General features: G+C 36.6%; 1 protein-coding gene across 1 annotated transcript; it reads right to left on the bottom strand.

Annotated features, from left to right (window-relative positions):
• Positions 1-11,172: 11,172 nt before the first annotated feature.
• Positions 11,173-21,134, bottom strand: LOC121656197 (bcl-2/adenovirus E1B 19 kDa-interacting protein 2-like protein). Its single transcript, XM_042011273.1, has 14 exons — positions 20,911-21,134; positions 20,129-20,185; positions 17,570-17,703; positions 17,206-17,265; positions 17,053-17,130; positions 16,857-16,922; positions 16,666-16,749; positions 16,113-16,274; positions 15,756-16,001; positions 15,570-15,672; positions 15,134-15,265; positions 13,023-13,109; positions 12,828-12,926; positions 11,173-11,917 (listed from the first exon to the last, which is right to left on the bottom strand). The coding sequence occupies exons 2-14, from the start codon at positions 20,167-20,169 to the stop codon at positions 11,893-11,895; spliced, it is 1,317 nt and encodes a 438-aa protein (XP_041867207.1). The 5' UTR covers positions 20,170-20,185; positions 20,911-21,134; the 3' UTR covers positions 11,173-11,892.
• Between the last annotated feature and the right edge of the window lie 590 nt (positions 21,135-21,724).

Here is a 21,724-nt window from a genome sequence, read left to right on the forward strand (position 1 = left end):
TATGCTGATAAACTGCAATTCAACGTAATATATCTAATTTAATAGTATTAATTCCAGAAAGTGGAAGAAAACGTGTATGTCTACTAATTTTCACATCATAACAGTAGAAGACATTTGCACATTTAGCAGGAGCTAAAGACTTTTTCCATACTTCTATATCAAAAAACTAATTCATCAATATCCCCAAATGATTATTCCCTCAGATTGATTTATTTAGTTATCTCTGTAACATTTCAAAAACTTTTTAAATAATTTTTCTTATCCAATTTCAATTCAAAATCAACTTTTTAATAATCTAAAGAAATGTCTTTAAATACTACAGATGTATGTGAACACAGACTCAATTGTGTCATGGCAGGCAGTAACTCAGTAGGGGAAATCTATCTAAATGGTTGTCATGGAAACCGCTGAGTCAAGGTGTTCCCCCTCCACTGCGGTGACCAGCCACTTCCTCTCTGTGGCTGACATTGAAGAAACTGATAATCTGTTTCAAGAAAATCTGAGTTGCTGCTACTGGTCGTGATGTGTTCAGGACTCCTCATAATGTGGGAGTTTTTACACACTCCCCTTTTGTCTCTATTACAGCTCCTCATTAAAATCCTGGACAAGGCCTGATTTATGTTTGCTCTATGTGGAGTCTCTATTATGAGTACATATCACAATTTTTGTTTCTTGGTAAAGAAACTTGTAAATGCAGACGCATAAGGAATTGCTCATGTTAACAGAAATGTTTAACGATAATTCACACCGCACATGCTTAAACTGATATCAGTAAAAATTGGCTTATGTGAATCAGGACTTTGAAATCATTTAACTCAATTTACTCTTTCCCTTACGGATTTAGTCACCATTTGGCCACATTATAACTATACGCACTTCCTCCTCTGAGTCAGTTGAAGAGGTCATTGGTTAATGTCAGCATTGTTGCTGTTGACCTCTTGGCTCTATCTGCCTCATTTACTCCTCTCATTCTTTGAAACTCAGACCTGTTCTCTGACTGCTGAAGTCCAGTTCCTTTTGTTTATCTCGGCAATAGTTTCTCTCTTCCTCTTCCTTTTCCTGTTTGATTCCCATCTACGTATACGCTCCAACAAAACTGGAAAGCACTTTCCCTTCGGTCTCATTTTAAAATGAAAAGACGAAGATTCAGTCCTCAATATAAAATGTTGTTTATCTGTTCTCACAAAGTCAATTTTTCTTGTTTTTATCAGTTTAATTGTCTGCTTTTGTTGAACTTATTAGAAATATTGATTTTGTTGAATTATGTATTAGTATTATTTTCCCACTCAGAACATGTTGCATATTGTTATTGTATTAATGCATCCATTCAGAGTATTGATCTATTCAGAGTATTGATCTATTCAGAGTATTGATCTATTCAGAGTATTGACTTTTGGCACCTTAAACCTTAAACCTGGATCCTGCCTGCCAAAACCTGCAAGAGTTAATGGATTAAGTCAGTTAAATGTTAATATTTCATGACAAATCAAGGCACCTGTTTACATGCTTTAAAAAATATTGACCAGTTATTAAATGAACAGATTATCAGAAAAACTTTTCATGGCCTTTTTTTTTTTTTTTTTTTTTTGATAGATTGATTGACATTTGTCCTAGCCTATCACAGTGTGTAGAAAACTGTTCTGGAAAACTTTGAGTATGGAAAAAAGTAAAAACTATAATATATATTTTGAAATACTTATTGTTTCAATGACATTCTGCCAACCTGGTGAGATTTGAGGAACAAATTAAAACACAGGAGCTACACCATTGGTCCTGTTTTGTTTTGTTTTTGTGGATGACAATTTAAAAACTACAATTAGGGCTCCAAAGATAAAATACATCACCTCAATTTTTTTTTCAAGTTTAAAACAAACAAAATAAAGTTCTATGAACAAGTTGGTGACTTCTTTAAAATAAACAACAAAGAAATAAAAATCTTTCAGGAAATTTCGATGCTGAATTGTGTCATTAAAGGTAAACTCATTGGATTGTGATATAATTTGTGAAATCTTCAGTTGGTATTTTGAAGAATTTGAAGAATTTTGCTTTTATCTGGAGTTTATCGTTAATTTGACATTTAATTTATCTCAGATGAGTTTAAAAAAGCTTTAAGCAGACGTATGTGGTTAATTTGGTTTGTGTTTAAAGTGACAGGAATGTGTGATTTCTGTGTGTGGATGATTATTTTTGTATTTGCTGTTTTAGGTTTGTTATGTAACCTTTCCTCCTCAGGAGAAACGGACATACAGATTGACTCTATTCCTACTCGTTATGTAATAAGTGTCTCATGATGGCTGAATAAATCTGCTCTTTTCTCTCCAAATGTGTGTCTGCGTGGGTATGTCAAGACTGGTTTATAATGAAAATGTTGAAGAAGGTGGCCATTTACACTGATAATCTGAAACAAGTTAAAATTGTTTAGCCTCAGGAATAAAGTTCGAAATTAAATCAGTTTATAAAAGTTTGCACTATTTCAAGATGAATTATGTAACATCTAAAGAACATAATCATGCTTTAAGTATAGTCAGTGAATCAAGAATAAATACACATTTTTTTTTTAGGATTCACAAGATACAGAATAATAGTGGTTTCTGTACATATTTTTTTTTTAAAGAATAATTAAGTAATAATAATAATAATAATAATAATAATAAAGTATTTTGAGAAAAAGAAAAATAAGATGTCTAGAATAATGACAATATGTTTTTTTTAATTAAATTTCAGTTATTGTAAGGATAAAGTATGTAATTTAAGAATAATCTGATCATGAATGAAAAATGACATTACCATTGAACATTTCAATGCAACCTTTCACTGTTTCATCCAGTTTGAAGCTGAAAGTTGCAAGTTCGAACTTGTTCTCAAATGCAGCATGAGAGAGAGCTTTTGCTGTTACATTTGTTAACAATGGGAACTTGTAGGAACTTGCAATTTACAACTGGGAAAAATCAAAGAAAATGCAACATGAACTACGAAGAAACCTGGGTTAGGTTTACCACCATCTGTATTTCATTTCATTCTCTAGCTTATCAAATGAACATTACATCTACTACTAAGAAATGACTTTTAACAGTAAAACAACAACAATGAAAAGCACACTTAGAGGGGCAGCCATGTTTTATTTCACACTTTGTGCATCAATGCTTGAGGATCTAGCCAAAATATAAAGTGATTCAGACTTATATCTCCCCCCTGAAGATAAAAAGAAAAAAGAAAAACTGCACTATCATGTCAAGTTGTGACATTGCTATGTCTAGTCTGAGCCAGCTACAAATCTGAAGAGTTCACTGAATGACCTGCTTTAAGCTCCAAACAAAGTGAAAGAGTTGTTTTAAGAATAACCAGCCAAGAGCTGCAGTTTCAACTGGAATAAATGGGTCATTTTCAAGATATGCAGTTTAATGTTTGTGGATTTCATTTACATTATTTTATAGAAGAAAGTTGTTATGGTTTTAGAATGAAAATAAAAAATACTAATATCTAAACAATAAAATTGAAAATATTCTTAAAATAATACTGTAATATTTATAGAATAATGGTGTAAGAATGAAGTGAAAATGCTTCAAAAAACAACAACAAAAAAAAACAAACAAAAACCAAAAACAAGATTAATCAAAAAGCAACATTCCTATCTGAAAATAAAAAATGACATTATTAAAGATGGTTTTAAATGCTGAGTATTCTCTCTGTCCACTCAATGTTTTTTTTGTAAAAAAATCTATAAATATATATTTTATTAATGAGGATAAACTGGGAAATAAATCAGCTAAAGAAGTGACCACATGCCCATATTGCAGTTATTCTATTTATTATATTTTATTCTGTTTTACACTTACTGGAGGGCTTTCAAATTTAATTGCACTTATTGCAATGACAATAAAGACAAGGCAAATGTATTTGCATAGCACATTTCATGTACAAGACAAGTTCTTTCCATAAAACATTACAGCAGGGTGCAGAAAGCAATACAAGTGCATTAAAAAACAAAGATTAAAAGAAATGCAATTAATAAAATAAAAACACAGGGACAATGCTAAAAAAAATAGATAAAATGCAAGAAATAAAGTTCCAGTGTGGGGAAAGACAATATTAAAACATGATTCCAGCATAAAAGAGACAGATGTAGATTTTGACCTCTAAATAAAAACTAGTGAAATGCAGCAGAGAATAGATATGTCTTTAACCTGGATTTAAATAAACTAAGTGTTTCAGCTGATCTGAGGCTTTCTGGGAGTTTGCTCCAAACATGTGGAGCATAGAAGCTGAATGCAGTTTCTCCATGTCCAGTTCTGACTCTGGGAACTGATAAGAAACTGGATCCTGATGACCTGAGGGCTCTGGTAGGTTTGTACTGGGTCAAGAGGTCACTGATATATTTTGGTCCTAAACCATTCAGAGCATTATAGACCAGCAGCAATAAAGTTTTATTCTATTCTATTCTATTGTTCACATTATCTAAAAATAATCATAATAAAGTTTCAAGCTTTATTAATTATGTTTATAAACTTGTTAAACCATTAAGCATTAAAAATAAAAGAAACTGTCTCATGTTTGCATTTGTGAAAGCAGCCTTTCTCATTTTCTATATACATCATATTGTTCACATACTGTCACATTTCTAGATCAGGTTTTATTACAAGCAGCTGTGCTGAGACCACAGAGCTGAAATAATGATGGTTAAACTGTGCGTTGCCACGGAAACGTAAGTCCAGCACTGAGGAAAAGGAAACAACACAAGTGGAAAAATTAAAGATGTGGTCGCTTGTAGCTTGTTTTGAGCTGCGTGTGTGGGAAACACACACGCTAAATATGCGTGACGTCATGTGTTCTCAATGTTCTAGCAGCTCTAATGGTAGTTAAATAAATAAACAAATAAATATTCAACATTGAAAACTTTTTCATTTAACTAGCCCCAAATTAAAACATGTTTTCTTTGAATGGGGTCATGAAGTCATCATTTCAGGACATTACATCTAAAATGCCTAATTACCACTAAACCTTGTAAGTAGCTGGTTTTAACTTCAAGTTAATGCATTATAAGGTCAGATTCATTAGCTCTGACATTATAACTTGAGTACATGTTTAGTTTCAGTTTATGAAAGATTTGTTGGACTTAAATAAGTCTCAAATATACAGTCGGTGTATATTTTAAGTCATGAAGGCTTTAGGTTTATAAACTACATTTCTATGGAGTATTTCAATTCTTTTTTAACTCTCAAAGTGGTTTACAGTACAAAAAGAATAAGCCATTCTCACAGGCCTTTTTTAATGTCTACATTGAGCACACACCCCTAACATACACAGAGTTAGAAGCATTATAAAATTTGGGATTCGGGGCCAGTCATCACATACTTGCTCAACAAACAACTGACTTCACTGTCTGTCCCTTCCTCTGTAGTGATGTCATCAGACATGTGACTGTACTCAGTCACATGGCATGACACATGTATCAATAGATTTAAAAAAGAGATAGTTATAATTTTAGTTATACTAAACTAAAAAGGCTATTTAGAATCTCTGACTTATAGTTTGTATAACCTGCAATGTTTCATGCACTTGATGGCGCAAGATGCATCACATCTCAACTTTTGGTATGTATTGTATGTAAGAAACTTTGGGCATGTCTAAACAGAAAAGTGACGTAGGTGCACACCCTCTATTTTCATACATTTTTTCAATATTAAAGTTAGGAAATCAGTATGACTGATGTCATACCTCTTGAAGGTGCAGCATGTAATATCATCAAAGGTCAACACCAAAAAAAATTTATATATATTTTTAAACTGTTTCTGCCAGTGTCTAATCATTTAACTAAAATAACTGTTGTGTTTTTATTCTCTTAAAATGAGCCATTTATATCTGCTATATCTATAGGTTCATATACATGGCAGCTGCTATATTTGTGCCACAATTTTTGCTATGGTGTCTCTGAATGGACAAACAAGCCTTTGCACGAAGTGAGAACCCTCTGAGCTTTAAGACTGCAGGACTGGTTTTGTTTGATATGTGTTACAGCATCGTTTGAGATAAATATTGCTTTAAAAGGCACTAACAGTAGTTACATGTATTGTTCTCAGTGCTGCACCTGAGGCCACTTAATCCACTTGCAGATGAAAACATGTTTGTCTGGAAGAATTTTGGCCACTGAAGGCCACCGTTCATTCACATTTATGTTTGGCATATAAAGTCATTTCTGTGCCAATACAGTAATTATGTACCTTTGACAACTGGCACATATGCCTAAAGCTTAGTCTCTGCATACGGTGGGGCCGGTGTAGCTGAAGCTGGTGAAAGATGCTCTTGCACTTGAGTGTAGGTACAATGTCATGTTGCACTTTTTTTTCAGCAGTTAACGCACAAATTCAGCAAGAGCTCTTGAAATCCGGTAAACACGTAATTACAAACCGACCAACAACAAAGGAGTATTTTGAGAGTAACCGCCATGCAAGCAGGGGTGCACGTCGGATCTGGACGAGGTGCACATCAAGCCTCCTCGGACCAACGTGGCGCATACGGTGGTGACGGTGCGCAAGTATAAATCCAACTTACATGTTTACAACATGTTGCAAGGTTGTTAAAAGTTGCTGGTGCATGAGAGGTGGGAACTCATAGGATCTGAAACACAAAGCTTAAGTCTGAGACCACATAGGGACCACCATTTTTTTAATGCTTTCATTCTTTTTTCATTGAATTTTCAGTTTAGTTAGTTTTAGGTTTCCAAGTTGGATCATCATAATCTGGTGCTTTTTGATTTTGACACAAATGGCATATCAACTGATGCTAAAGACCATATTCTGCCTTGATATTTGACACTATTGTTGCTAATCTAACAAACTAAATGCACATTTAATTGCATGATGAAAAAAGAGGTCACACAGTCTAATATACTGTTGGATGATTTTTAACTTTGATGATGACATGTCTTCACTGTGACATTTCAATAAGCTTATTCAGTGTCACCACATTTATTTTTGTCCAGAGTTGCCAACCTTTGTACCAAATCTTTTACTGATTGATGATGAAGGAGCTGGACCACTGCGTGAAATATTCCCCAGTATATTACCCTGATGCACCCATCATGACTTTTTTTTCCCTTGATACAGAGTCTAACCTTTATGCTAACTAGCAAACTGAAGTTTTCTTTTAAATAAGCCACAATTTTAAATGAGTTTCTTCTTTTCCACAACCACATGATCTGTTTTTTAATATGTTTGTTAAGGAATGAGAAACTTCAAGGGAAGCTACTTATTTTTCTCAAGGAAAAGAAAAAGGAAAAAAACACAATTTGTTTTATGTATTTTCAGACACAGTATGGGCCGGTATGGGGTTTCTGAGTTCCACACACTTCAAGTTATTTAGGCTGCAGGCAGTTGACCACAAAGGGACCTGGCAAAGCCTCATGGGCAGGTGCAGATGAAATCACCAAAGTACATGACCAGATAAAAGGGTTTATCCCTACAAATTAGCTTTAATTGTCATGACAGTGTGTTGCCCTTTCTTGACTGCTGTGTTGCAGCTGCTTGTGTGTATTCACACAAACCTATTACAGCACTGCTGCTGAGCAGCTACTGCTGGCAAAACCATCCATCCATCCATCCATCCATCCATCCATCCATCCATCCATCCATCCATCCATCCATCCATCCATCCATCCATCCATCATCTACCTTCTTATTCCAGTGCAGGCTCTTTGTAGTCTGTGGTTGATAAGATTCAAAAAGTGAAGACTTGAGAGATAATCAGCTTCAACCAGATAACAGCCACATAAGACTTTAATCCTCAAATGAAAAATTAACATTGGTTTTTCATTTTTTTGGGTCAATATACTACAATGATCTTAACCATTCCATTGGGTTTCTGCTATAACTACAGCCATATGATTACCAACCAGTGTTTTAGCTGAGAACCACTTCCCTGATTCATCATGTGTGTAAAATAAGCAACAGGCTGAAACTCATAAAGCATGCAGCTGCAGGGCAGTTCTAGTGGCATCTAAAACATGTGTGTTGCATATGTAATGCACAAAGCACATAGCTAGTGTGTGGCTGACCTTATACTATACTAGTAGATGCTCATTTTAGCCGAGCATAAAACGTTAGCAAGATGTGGAATTCACAGTGGAATTCCTTATGTCTGTTTGTATTGTAAATTAACTATTAGCATAACTGACTTGGTAATGGTTCGTTCCTTATTGTCAAGTTTTTATTATGTTCTATAGAGATGGGTGAAACTGAACAAGAATGAATCCAGTATAAAGTTATTTTTTCGTGTTTATGTCAATGAATGTAAAATAAAAAGAAAAAAGAATCGGAAAATAATAAGAATAAGAAAACCTTTATTAGTCTCTCAGTGGGGAAATTGTTAGCCTAGATCTGGACTTGTACACAGTCTGCTCTGTGTTTATGGAGTTTCCTTAGCAGCTACCTCACTTCCTTCCTGTCAGCCTCCATTTCCTGACCAGCACCTCTGTTCATACAGACCAGTTATACATTCAAACCATCATGTTTTCATCACTTCAGAAGAGATTACATTAACTTATATGAACCTAACATTGCTATAACCACTGATGTCACCCTTGACTTCTATCAGATTTTACAGCTAATTGTAATGATCATCTTTATGGGGAATCCAAAAAGCCCAGGGTATGACTGTGTATGCTGATGTACCTACCAGAGGTATAAAGCAAGTTTCAACACACACTTCTGTGTTTTCCTGTTCTTTATAAATGACCACAGTGTTCTTTCGTTTGCACCAACACTAAAAGTATTTACACACAGTTCACTCCACTGTTTTAAAAGTTACCTGATAACTTGGAGAAACAAGGTCAGACCATGATCAACCTGCTGGGAGCCCCCAGGACAGATCAGAACTGTGGGCCCCTGTTAAAATCCAAAAAATGATTTTCAAATGACTTCAGTGTTTTACTTTGTTTTGGTAACAGACACAGCATAAAACAACATGATCTTAGTTACTGAAAACATTTAAAGGATGGCAAAGAAAGAATTTTGTGATACACAGTTATATAAAACTTATATTAGGATGTAGGGAATACTATGCTATATTAAAAGGAATATTTTTTAACAATCAGCAGAGATGATCTATCAGAGTAGATGGAGTGAACATTTGTTTAAACCAGGGTTTTACATGTTTTCCTGCAATAATGCATCACACTGAATCAATAACTCATTGTGCAAAACTTCATAACAAGCTGAATCATTGCCCATAAAACCATAAAAATGGCTTAGATAATTAAGCTATGAGGCTTACTATAAACAACATATCAGATGCTGAAACTGAGGTGGGAGGAGACAGCAGAAGGACTACACCCCTCTGAGGATTAATGGGACTTTGGTGGAGAGGATGTGCAGTTTCAAGTACCTGGGTGTGCTCATCACTGAGGATCTATCCTGGACTCTGCACAGACAGCCAGATGAAGAAGGCGAGGCAGCGCCTTTCATCTCAGACAACAAGTTCAGAGTGGTAACATCACCCAGTAGTAAGGGAACAGTACTGGTTGTGATTGGAGGGCCCTGCAGAGGGTGCTGAGGTCAGCAGAGCGTACCATAGGTATAACAGTCCCCACCCTTCAGGACATCTTTATGAGAAGAACAACAGCCAGTGTCACAAATGGCAGTGGAGGTGAGGACCCAAATGCAGGCAGTCAAGGCAGGAGGCAAAAATCGGTGCAAGTAACAGGGTTTATTGTCAAAATGTAGGAACAGGGAACCACACATGACACAGGAATGAACCACATAAGGATCTGACAAGAGCAAACTGAAAACCATGGGGTGTATATGCACAGGAGGAGTAACAAGGAACAGGTGAAGTGAATGAGTAATTAGACCAGGTGAACTAATGAGCCAGAAACAGGAACCACAGGAACACAAGAGGGAAAACCGAACTAAACATGACAAAACTGAAAACCTAAAGCATGAACATAACAGAAACTGAACATGACAAAAACCAAGAACTAAAAACCAAGAGCAAGACCGAACTCAATATGACAAAAACCAAAATCCTAAACCATGATCAACATCTAACACACACCAAAACCCAGGAACCATGACAGCCAGAGCTAACAGAATCATGAGAGACCCTCATCATCCTTACAACGGTCTGTTAAAGTGGCTGTGCTCCAGCTGGTACCTAAGACTCATTAAAGCGAACACAGAGAGACTCTGGAGGAGCTTCTTCCCTCAGGTTGTCAGAACTTAGATCAGGGTGATGTTTACCATTGAGTAGTATCTCCTTAACAACTTTCTGTAAATGTCCAGGAAGTGAGGAAACCAGTTGCTGGAGTTTTAGGAGGTGGATGTTGTCCCATTCTTGTCTGAAGCAGGATTATAGCTGCTCAATGGTCTAGGACTTTTGTTGCCAGATTTTAAGCTAATTAAAAAGTTAATTAAGCAAGTTAACCTAATTAATTGTCAAATGCTCCTCCAGTTGTTTTTGATTTGTGCCAATTATTTTTTCAGTGTTTTTCTTTTTTGCCTCAGTTCCAAATATTCTGAAATGTGCGGCTGCCATCTAATTCAAAATAATATCTCCTCTGAAACTGTAATATGTCTCCGTTTTAACATCTGATGTTGTTTACTTTTTACTATAAATAAAGTATGGGTTATGAGATTTGCAAATCATCGCATTCTGTTTATTTACATTGTCCCAACCTTTGGTAAATGGTAAATAGTAAATGGTAAATTGGTGTTGTAGAACCACAAGGACTTAGGAGACAGGTCCTTTCTTTTATAAAGGATGGTTTGGTGTACCCTATGGTAAAGTAGATAATAAAAGAAGCATTGGGGCTCCTTTCCTTAGTATTTGGAGAATTCTAACAGCTTTTATCATGGCTGCTTCTTAGATACTTCCAGGTCATTTCACTCAGTCAGGTTCTTTCACAAAACAGACCATTTGATCTGACCCCCAGTCTGTGTCAACACATCCAGCTGTGATAATACTTTCTATTACAGGCAGCCAAAATAACTTCTGAGTGAACATGGCAGTGCCTGGCACTGGAGGAGCCTCAAAACCTCTCTAAACTTGCTATTTATTTATTTATAGTATTACAGCTTTAATTCCACTGTTTTGTTTTTAAAAGAACCAACCTCAAAGAAAGAATTAGACAAACAAAGTAACAGAAATTTCACTATGACACTTTTCAGAACAGTCTCAAAACACGTTGCCATTATGATTTTATTCAGTGACAAGAATAACCTAGCACCGGCAGAGCTGATAATTCAACTTGTGGTCATGAATCTGAAAAAATGCAGAATAGAATAAGTATTTAAAACCTTCACCAGGTTGCAGCAACCTTGAATATAAATGTACAACTTCAGTTAAATCTGTTTAACAGTTTGAGGCGTTCTGCTTCTTAAAAATATAAAAAGAAAAAATGAATCATCCCAGTTTCACTATTATGGAGATGATAAATTTTGGTCTTTGGGGACTGAAATGCAAAGGAACCCAAATTTAATGAAAGTTGAAAATAAGTAAAAAAAAAAACAAACAAACATGAGAAACATTTTTGTTTGAGAATAATTGTAAGAAAAAACTTGTTTAAAATCAGGGAGGTTGTGATCTTTGCTGATTACATTATACTGCATTTTTCCCTTTAAATTGGCACTTTGTTGTTCATCTATTTTATACTTCAACCTAAGTCACATCAACACTGTTTAAGATGACCCTTAAAGAAGGCTGAAACGCTCCTAAACTCTTCTTCTTCACCAGCGTCTGTGGGCATTGATCTGCTGACAGATACTGTCAGAGTTTGTCCTGGAACACTGATAAAGAGGCTTTGAAGACCCCGATGTTCTTCCTGCTGGGTGGGGTTGCAGATAGCTGTATGCATAAATACGACAGGAAGGAATATTCCCAATCACCAGCATCACCTGAGCTTCATCTGGACAAGCTCTGGTCGTACCTGCAGGAAAACCAGAGACATCATCACAGCACTGAGGCATTTCTGAGCTGGATAATATTTTGCCTTCATTTGTAGAGCTTTCTGACATATTACAGCCACTTTATAGCTGAGGTAAAGATGATAAATGTGTTGCCTTGGCTTATTGATCCAATAATAATTAAGAAATGTCCAAACAAATGTGTGTTTCAAACTTTGTGATGGCTGCATTTACAGCCACACATGAGTGGTAACCTGCAGTGGACAGTACTGCACACACACACTTTATATATAGTTTTCATGTTGGATCTAGTTTACAGAGCACTATATGATTCTGTTGGACATTAGTTTATTTTAATAAGTAACATCACATATATTCTAGAACTGGCGCGCATTTTGGGTTATATTGTGGTGTTTTAATTTATTTTCTTTTGAGTTGTTTCAGTGGCTCCAGTCCCTTGGCAGGTGAACCAGAAGGTGGCCATGGGGTGGAGCCAACTAATTGGACCAGATCACACAACAGCATCAAGAGGGGGGAAATTGGGTTTTCCTTTGTTAGCTTAGTTAGGTTTTTGTGTGTTACCCCTTTGTGTCTTTTGTTTGGGCTGATCAGCCACTTTAAGTTTACCCTTGTGTCTCAGTTGTCAGGTCAGTTTGTTTCATTTGTTTGTTTGAGTCATTTTTGCCACAAGTTATTTAAGTAGAGTTCTGTTATGTTCACCTCTTTTACGGGTTAGATTATTCATTGATTTAATAATTGTTTGGATTACTTTTTTGGGTGAACATAAACCCCATTTTTTTTACTTTAAATCTGTGACTGTCCTTTACTGCTCGGCCCATCACAAACTTAAAAAAAAAACACACACACACCTGCATTTCTGTTTTGAGTGTGTGTGTGTTATTTATTTTTTTTAAACAAATGAATGCCACTCACTCTCTGACACTTTCTGGAATCTGCACATGCTCAGTGGGGATAAAATTAGAAAGTTCTTTAAGACTGTCGATGAACTGCATCTTCCTGCTGAACTTTGAGCTGAAGAGGAGGAAGAAGAGACAAAAATATTCTGTCAGCTTGTTTTGTTGTTTGTCAGTGTAATTCAGAAGGAGTGATGAAGAGGAGGAAGCACACCTGATGAATGGTTTGATTATGGTGATGAGAGCTTTGATGTACCAGGTGGGATGAACCACATAGAAACCTTTCAGGTTCTTCCTCAGCCTGCAAACAGATGAACAGACAAACAGACAAAACACATGTGATTTTGATAGATTTCTTTTACTTTTCAACCGTCAAACTGCATTTTGTTTGCACATTCAACCAGCAATTAAACTTTATTTATATAGTAGCTTTGTATAGATAAAGACAATTACACAGAATGGTAAATACATAGGAACCAATTACCTAAAAAAGCAGATGTATAAAAAAAAGAAAACTAAGACAAAAGGGAAAACAAACCTCGCAGCAAAATGGAGAAATTGAGCTGATGTTAAATTATGCTGCAACAGTATGACTGACTAAAATAACAAGTTTATTTTTATCAAAGTCAATGTAACACTAAAAAAATCTGACATTAGTTCATATTATCTTTGAGTTTCTTTTATCCAGTGGATCCGTAGCTGCTTCCTAGAGTAAGGATATGATGCTCTCTACTGGACTCTGAGATGACATGGCAGTGAAAATATAGATAGGAAGAATGAAAGGTGGATTTTTTTTAATCCTTAAAAGTTTAAACATCAAACAGTCGTTCCTCTGACTTTTAGGTTTTTTAATGATCTAAATTATCACCAAAGCTGTTAAAATGATTATATTTCTCTGCAACTGCAAGAATCAGACCAAGCTATCTCCTAATTAATTTTATATAATGCTCACTAAAAGAAAATTGAACAGATCTCAGTGTTTTAAGGGCCGTTTCTTTGCATGTTGGATTTCAGTTAATTAAACATTTGGGTTTTAGTTTTTCTGTGGAAGATTTTGCTTGTGTTGTTTCTCCTGTCTATTTAGATCACTGATAACAGTCTCAGACAGGTTTGATTATCAGTTTCTCCGGTGAGCTTTATTAATGGAAAACTATTAAGGAGGCTGTTCTTTATTATAAAGCCAGTCACAGATTAAATGCAGTATAGAGGAAAAGCAAATCAAAATGTAAAATAGTGCAATGCTTTCTGAAAGTAATGAAAACATTCAAGACCTTTCACAACAACGTAAACATGCTCATTGTGCTGTCAAAAAATGTGTGTATTATTCAGAGAGCAAAGGCATTTGTTCAGATAAAAAAAAAATCAAGGAAAGTCTCCATCAGGTAAATGTATCTTATGAAGAGAGCAGCTGTTAAAAAAATCCATTGATGAGCAGCCAGCAAATATTTGAAGCTGCTGGTGTCTTTGGAATCCCAAGAACCTTCATGCAGGATACTCCAGAGGATGCAAAACTGTATTTCGGCAACACTTAACCAATGCTTACAAAAAGAAATGTTTGTAATAGGCTCAGAAATACATGAAGACTAATCTCTGATGTATGCTTTTTTACACTAGATGGTCCAGATGGATGGAGTTCTGGGTGGTTAATCAATAGCCAACATGTCCCAACAAGGTGGCAACATCACCAAAGTGGTGGTTGAAGGGTGTTTTGGCTGGAAGAATGGGGAGTGAGATGGTAGGCCCTGTTAGGATACCTGAGGGTATCAAATGACCTCTGCAAAATATGTGCCGTTTCTAACTGACCATTTTCTGCCATGGTATAAAAGAAAGAACCATGCTGTCTGCAGAAAAGATACCGCACCATCCCATGCAGCAAAAAGTAGCGTTGAATCTTTGATTGCTATGAGTATAAAAGGAGAAAAGCTTATAGTTTGGCCACAATCATCCCCTGACCTCAACCCTATTCAGAACCTGTGGAGCATCCTTAAAAGGAAGATCTATGAGAACCTCTAAAGTTTAGTTGTTAAGGTAATATTAAATGAGGGCTCCTTGGTTTTAACATGGGACTCGATCTGTAAAAATCTTTTTTTTTTTTTTTTTTTTTTTTAAAGAAAATGATCTATGTAATGCAAAAGATATGCCAGGTGTACATTTTTTGTTCTTTACAACTTATTTAACGATAATGTAATGTAATGTTTTGCATAATGTAAACTGACCAAATCAGACTAAATCAGCTCCATATATTTAGTCTTTTCACATCAGAACTCCACATTACTCCACATTTCTATAAGTGTATTTATCTTTTCTGTCCTGTGTTTTTCTTACTTCCGGTCAATGGTAGTGTAACATTCCTTGAGCCAGCTGATTCCTGGTACTTTGTCCTTCTGTCCTCCAGCACAAAAATATACTATCACATAATTTTCTGCTACCATCAGCTCCAGAGTCCCAACAATAAACCTGACAGACAGAAAGAGGTCAGAGTCACAAACAAAACCATTACTGAACTGATTAATTAGGTGATCAGTTTAAAAATCTTACTTCCAAACAACATAGATAACTTAATCAGATCAGTTCTTCTGCAGGTAACTGGTGTTGTACTGGTGTTAGAATTATGTTCAGGCTTGTAATCATAATTCAATCATAATCATATATGACAACATATGATTGTAATCATAATTCAAATACAGAGATTAGACACCTAAGAACACATACATAATACATAACAACACCCACAAAGATAGCAAAAAGAATGTATGTGTACCTGAACAAGTTATCCATCACATACTGGTAATTCTCCAGACTGCTCTCTGGCAGGTAACAGGAGGAAAATACGATGATGTCATTCATACTGTCTTCATAGTAACCTGAGTGGTAACAACCAGTGTTAAGTTAAAGGTAACAGATGATGGTGAAATGACTCAACCAGCACGCGGGGGGCTTCTCGTACCTCCGTGTGACAAAACCCTGAGAAACGGCTGCAGGACGCTCATGTTAACCCGGTTCTCCTGCAGAGGGTCGCCTGTGGAGAAACAGCGCCACCTAGTGCCTGCACTGTCCACCACGTCATCTCTCACCAGAGCTCCCAGTCCACTTTGATCTATCCCTTGAAGCGAACCTGTCCGAGAATTTGACCTAGATCTGGAGCCATGTGCTCTGGTACGACGGGATGCAACGCCAAGACGCTGCAGGTCATCTGGAAAACAATGCAGCAATTCATTAGCTGTTTCAAGGATAAACAGCTTGTCACAGACTTATAGTAATCATATAGTGGCATCTACATCAAAACATATGCTTGGCCTCTCACCTTCCAGGTCCAGGTCATAGATTGGGAAGTGCAACGATTCGCTGTCAGAAGGTGTCTCCATGGCGTCCAAGTCAAAGTCAAGGGCAGGGTCATCATCATTTTCAGGTGAGGGGGATATGAAGGCCGAGGGGAAGTCATCAGAAACCACTGACCCACTGCCACCTGATGAAGAAACACCCTCATAATTAAGTGTCACATGACAAGATGGTGGCGTGTTTGACTGACAAGTCATCAAAAGTCAGTCGTTGTTAACACTGCATCTGTCTACCAGCGAGTTTCAGCTCACACTCCTGGTAGTGATCCACTCAGTTGAGCCAATGAAGATCTAAGAATGAGACTCTACAGCAGGGGAGCCTAAGTCCAGTCCTCGAGATTTACTATCCTGCAACTTTAAGATGCATCCCTTCTTCAGAACACCTGTAACCAATGGCTAAATCCCCTCATCCACATGTTATTCATCTAAAAGTTGGATAGTAGATCTCGATGACTTGGGCACAGTTTAGCCACAGTGCCCAATTGCAAATGATTGCAAACACAGTCATTACAGTGTTACCTAATGACAGACTGAGAGCTGGAGCCACCAGGACTTTCTTCTTTATCGGTCGTGCCCCCGACAAAGCCAGACTGCTGGGAGGAGCTGCAGACAGGAAGTGAGGACACATAATGTAATGAACAATTACATGATGATGAATGTTGATATACATGCACTTTTGATTTTATATTACAGCAGAGGAACTACTGTACCTGGCCTGTCTCTGCTTGGGGTTGATGGGTTTTTTTCACACTCAGACTCCTCAGACTCAACAGCTCCTGATGAACAAGAAGAAAATAGAAAATCCGAGAGAAAGTTGATAGATTAGAAGGATTTCAAACACCTGCTGGATGTAAAAATTATAAATAACTTTCTGAATGAAGAATTAAATGGATGACTCTCCCCCACCCTGCTCATCTTCTTCTTCATCATCTTCATTTGTGGCAGATCTTCCCTCCCTACATCCTTCTCCTTCCTCCTTTTCACCTTACATACAAAAAATATATGTTAATAAATTATTCAAACTCACCTGAGTCTGCTACAGATATGTTTTTCTCTTACCTACTGTGCTGGCATCTATTGTTGCCATGGCAACGCTGCCTTCTTGTGCTACCTCATCGTCTGTGGAGAAAAATTTAGAATAAGCTGCAGGTTAAAGCTCAAGTCTGTTGATCTGGTTAAAATCTACCAGATTCTTCTGTCAGACACTTTTATTTTGTTGTCAATAAAAAAATTGCAATAAAAACAGCGAATAAAACTCAAGAGTGAATATTTATTTGATGTTGCAACAACTTTATTGCTTAATTTCTTAGTTAATTTAATATGAAATACTGATGAATATCCCAGTAAATTACAAATATTGTGGAATTATGGTGATAATGTGTGTTTTGACTGACTTCTTGTGTCCCGCTAAACAGTTTAATACCTATTTGATCATCACATGGTGTAGACAGAGTTGTCGTTGAAGTACTTGCAGCTGTTGCTTTAGTAGTGGTTGCATCAGCAGTCATGATGTTGGTAGTTTCAAAGTTTTCAGCGGTTTCATCTGCTGCAAATGTCCTGCACTCAGAAACATATGCACATTATCAAAATGGCGGACTCAAATGAAGAATTATGTCATTGATTTCCTTTTTGGTGTAACTTGTTTTCTCCCATTTAGCACTTTGAGGGTAAAAACTGTAAAAACTAGTTTATTTTACAGAGTAGAAAAAGAAAACTGATGTCTGTCTGAGCAAGTGAGCTTTTTACTTTTTTCACAGAGGCAGGCTTTTTTATGCTAGTCTGTATAAGCTAAGCTATTAAATGTCTTGACTCAGAAAATGTGTTAAAAGCACTTTATCTGAAGCCCTTTTCACACAGTAGTCATATAAAATCATCACAAAGAAGGCATCTTTGTTATGCTGCAGCTTTTCCTTTATGGTCCTTCTTACTGGCTGAACAGAGACTATATACCAGTGATGACTTTTATCCTTTAAGTATCAGATAATGTCGTTGCTTAGAGTTACTGTATGTATTGCCCCTTTCATGAACTCTAATCGATTTGGCTTAAAGGTGGACCATCTTCAACAACTACTCCCACCTCTGAACATACAGACATTAATCCACAATGAAGGTGCATCAGTCCTACAGCGAAGGGCTCTGCTGTTCATCAATTAACAAATAGTTTCTATGTTATCAGATCTCTACTTGTGTTTAGGAGTAAAACGTTTTGTTTGAACAAGATCCATTGAACTAATTTCCAGGTCCAAATGGTGTTAGTGTTCTTGGTGTTCTTACTGACTTCATACAGTCAACCTCAGGCTAAAAATCTTGGTGTGTTTAACGAGATCAGCAAATCAACTTAGTGGTTAAACGTGTTTTTATCTTTTGTTTGAGGCTGTTCGGTAAGGTCAAGCCCTACGGGTTGAGAAAAGATTGGGAGAAGGTCATCCATTTGCTCTATATGTCCTGAATGGACTTACATCTTCCTTTGATATGGTTTTGACCAGTAATCTCTCCAACTCTTGCAGTTCACTCAGAACCCAGCTGATTGTAAGTTTACTGGGAGGAGATGATGGGATCCCATCACCCTTGTGCTCGCTGCTCCTCATTGGCTTGCAGTTAGTTATAGAATACAAGATTTTATCTCTTGTTTCTAAAGCTTTTCATGGTATGTCTATGCCACACTTGTCAGAGCTGCTATACCAACATGCTCCAGTTGGGACTCTGAGGTCTTCCAGACCCACTTCTTTGTGTACAGCCAAGCTTATTTGAACTTTTTACTTTTTAAAATTCTGTTCTTATGTTATTTGTCTTTACTCGTTTTACGGTTTTATTGTTTAATTTTTTCATTGTACTGTACTTTGGGTAATGGGTTGTTGTAAATGTGCTTTATAAACAAACTTGACCTTGAAATTTATTTTTATTCTGGGATGTTACTGGAATAGCTTTTTTAATGATTTACAGAACAGAAACACAAATCTGTTTTCTCCCTCAATTTACTCACTGTCTAAAACAAGCTGTTTTAGCTTCTGTCTCTTTAAGTCCCCATCTACCTCCCTATTATACCCATTTGCTTCTGATTGGCCAACCTCAGGAAGCCTGCTTGAGGGTAGAAACAATTACTGAAGTTCCAATATAATTTGTTCTGTAGAAGAATGTTTTACCAGACTTTCTAGCCTCTCTCCCTCCCTGGACTTCTGATTTCTTGCTCAGAAGTTTTCCATTGTTCAGACAGTCCAGCTGTATGCACACAAATGCTCAGAAAGAGCAGCCTTTCCTTCTCTGTATAATATTTAAAAATGTCCCCCGAAGACATGCTCTGATTCATACCCACTCTATTTGATCTGAAATAGAAAGATTTAGAAGCTGTTTGAAATGCTGGATTTTAAGTATTGCTGTCTACTAAAGATGAGGGGGTTTGGGGTCTGAGTTGTTCTGCTAAAGTGATTTCCTATGGTTGCATATAACTTCAATGACACAAAATATTCACTGATATGCAGATGATGCTAATGTATTCATTCACTTCCATGGTAACAATAAACTGAAGTACTTGAGATGTCAATGAAATTAATGGTGAATTTAGGTCCATCATTAACTTTTACTTGGATCTTTTTCTGCTCAATTGAAGCTATGAAGAAAGAAGCTATCCCATTTTATTCTCCTATAGAGGTATGGAAACAATGGTATACAGCAGGAGTGTAACAATACATCAATCTACGCTGATGAACTCAGGAATGAAATCAAATTTTCATATTTTAATTGCTTTTTGTGATTTGATATTAATGAGTTGCTGACTTCTGAATCGAGCTGAATTAAAATCATATTGTGGCAGATTTCTTTTACATCAGAAAACATTGAATTGCTATAATGAAATTATATATCATACTGTGATCAGTCTTGTGATTTACAACATTAACATGCAGGAACATTGGGACAATTATTCTTCATGTCCTAATTAAAGAAAGGATAATATAAATAAAAAATCTTAAGGATGAATTCTTACCCAGATGTTTCTTCCGCTTGTTCTTCCTCTCTAGATTCCATGTTGTTCTTGCTGCTTCTGACCAAACCAACAGTGTTGCAATTTGAATTAGTTTACTACAGAAATAGTTGGTTAATAAGAACTTCCAGAGAACACAGAAGCTGAAAATCAGTCACTGCATCAAACGACACTAAAGGTAACTGCTGCTAACAACCACACATCTTTAAATCTGTTTTCAGTAAACAGTAAACAACATGCAAATCAGACCAAGATTAACTGTCACCACCAGAAGTAGGCTACTTGACACTTGTAAATGTCAAATAAGTCTGCAATAATTTGCTTTTAACTTGGATTATCAGGCAATATTTTCTAATTTTAATAAGTTCCCAGGTTGAAGTACACTCAAGTGCGAGAGAATACTGAAGAACAGATCAATTCTGGAATAAAAAGACTGTACTCTGTGTTTTAGATGTCAAGGAATACTTGACTAATGACAGAGTATTTCTTAAGTCCCGACATGATGGAATAAGAAACAGTTTAAACAAACTAAACCTGCTGACATAACACTAAACCATGTGAATTGTCAGTGCATGAAGTTCACTGGATCTAAACCAGGAAAACAAACCCTGTCTTCAAAATTTCGTTGTTGTCATTCTGCAGTAAATCTTTATTCATAAACTACAGCTTGACATTTGCAGGCAAGGACAGAGAAAAGTTTAGCTAGCTTCAAAACGATTAGGAACAACCTTCTAAAAAACAGAAGAGATAATTTCAGAGTGAAGGGTAAAACCGATCAGACTTACAGCAGTTCTGCTCTGTCAGCCCGTCGACTGCCAGGTGAAGAGAGAGACAGGTGTGACAGGGTGAGACAGGTTCAGGACAAATAGCTAGGAAATCACAGAGGAACCTGCCGCACACCTGACGACTCAGCTGATGACATCACAGTCATTTTTTATGAATTTATCAGCGGACTCTGACACCCCCACCGCTTACCTGTCTGTCTCTCTGTACTTTCAACCAACAGGACGAAAGAGGTGTGGTGCGTTGCAAAAATGAGGGTACCGCCCAGTTGTTATGGCAACTGTGACTGTACAACCAGGCGTTCCGGGGTGGGAGCGGCATCGCGCATGTTGATACCTGTGGCTCAGTCTATATGTGCTCTGGGTCGATTGCACTGATATGACTGGTGTTGCAGTTTTGTTTGTGCCAAAGGTTTTGATTGTTTTACAGAAATGATGACAAACCCACAGCAACACTTCTGTGTTTTTATGTGTTGGTATTGGTAAACTGACCTCTGCGTTTTACCTGCCTGTAGTTACACTAGAGAACAGTGGGCTACCATGTCCCAGCGTCTGAAGGGTTGAGAGGGTTCACCGTCCTTGATATGATGGATGGAGGTGCCGTTGGTTTTGGTGATAGTGCAGCTTTTTATTTTATTTTATTTTTTTTTTTATTTATAAGGTTTTTAAAATGTTACATTGTTTTTTAAGTGTTGAAAGAAAAATCAACAACACAAAATACTAATCTGACAGCTATGGGCTTATACTCTACTATAAATCCGAGCTATGTCTGTAAAGGATGCTCAGTTTGAAGTTATACGTATGCCTATTGCTCTGT

The sequence above is a fragment of the Melanotaenia boesemani genome, chromosome 17 (genome assembly GCF_017639745.1).
Source record: "Melanotaenia boesemani isolate fMelBoe1 chromosome 17, fMelBoe1.pri, whole genome shotgun sequence".
In the NCBI taxonomy this organism is placed as follows: Eukaryota; Metazoa; Chordata; class Actinopteri; order Atheriniformes; family Melanotaeniidae; genus Melanotaenia; species Melanotaenia boesemani.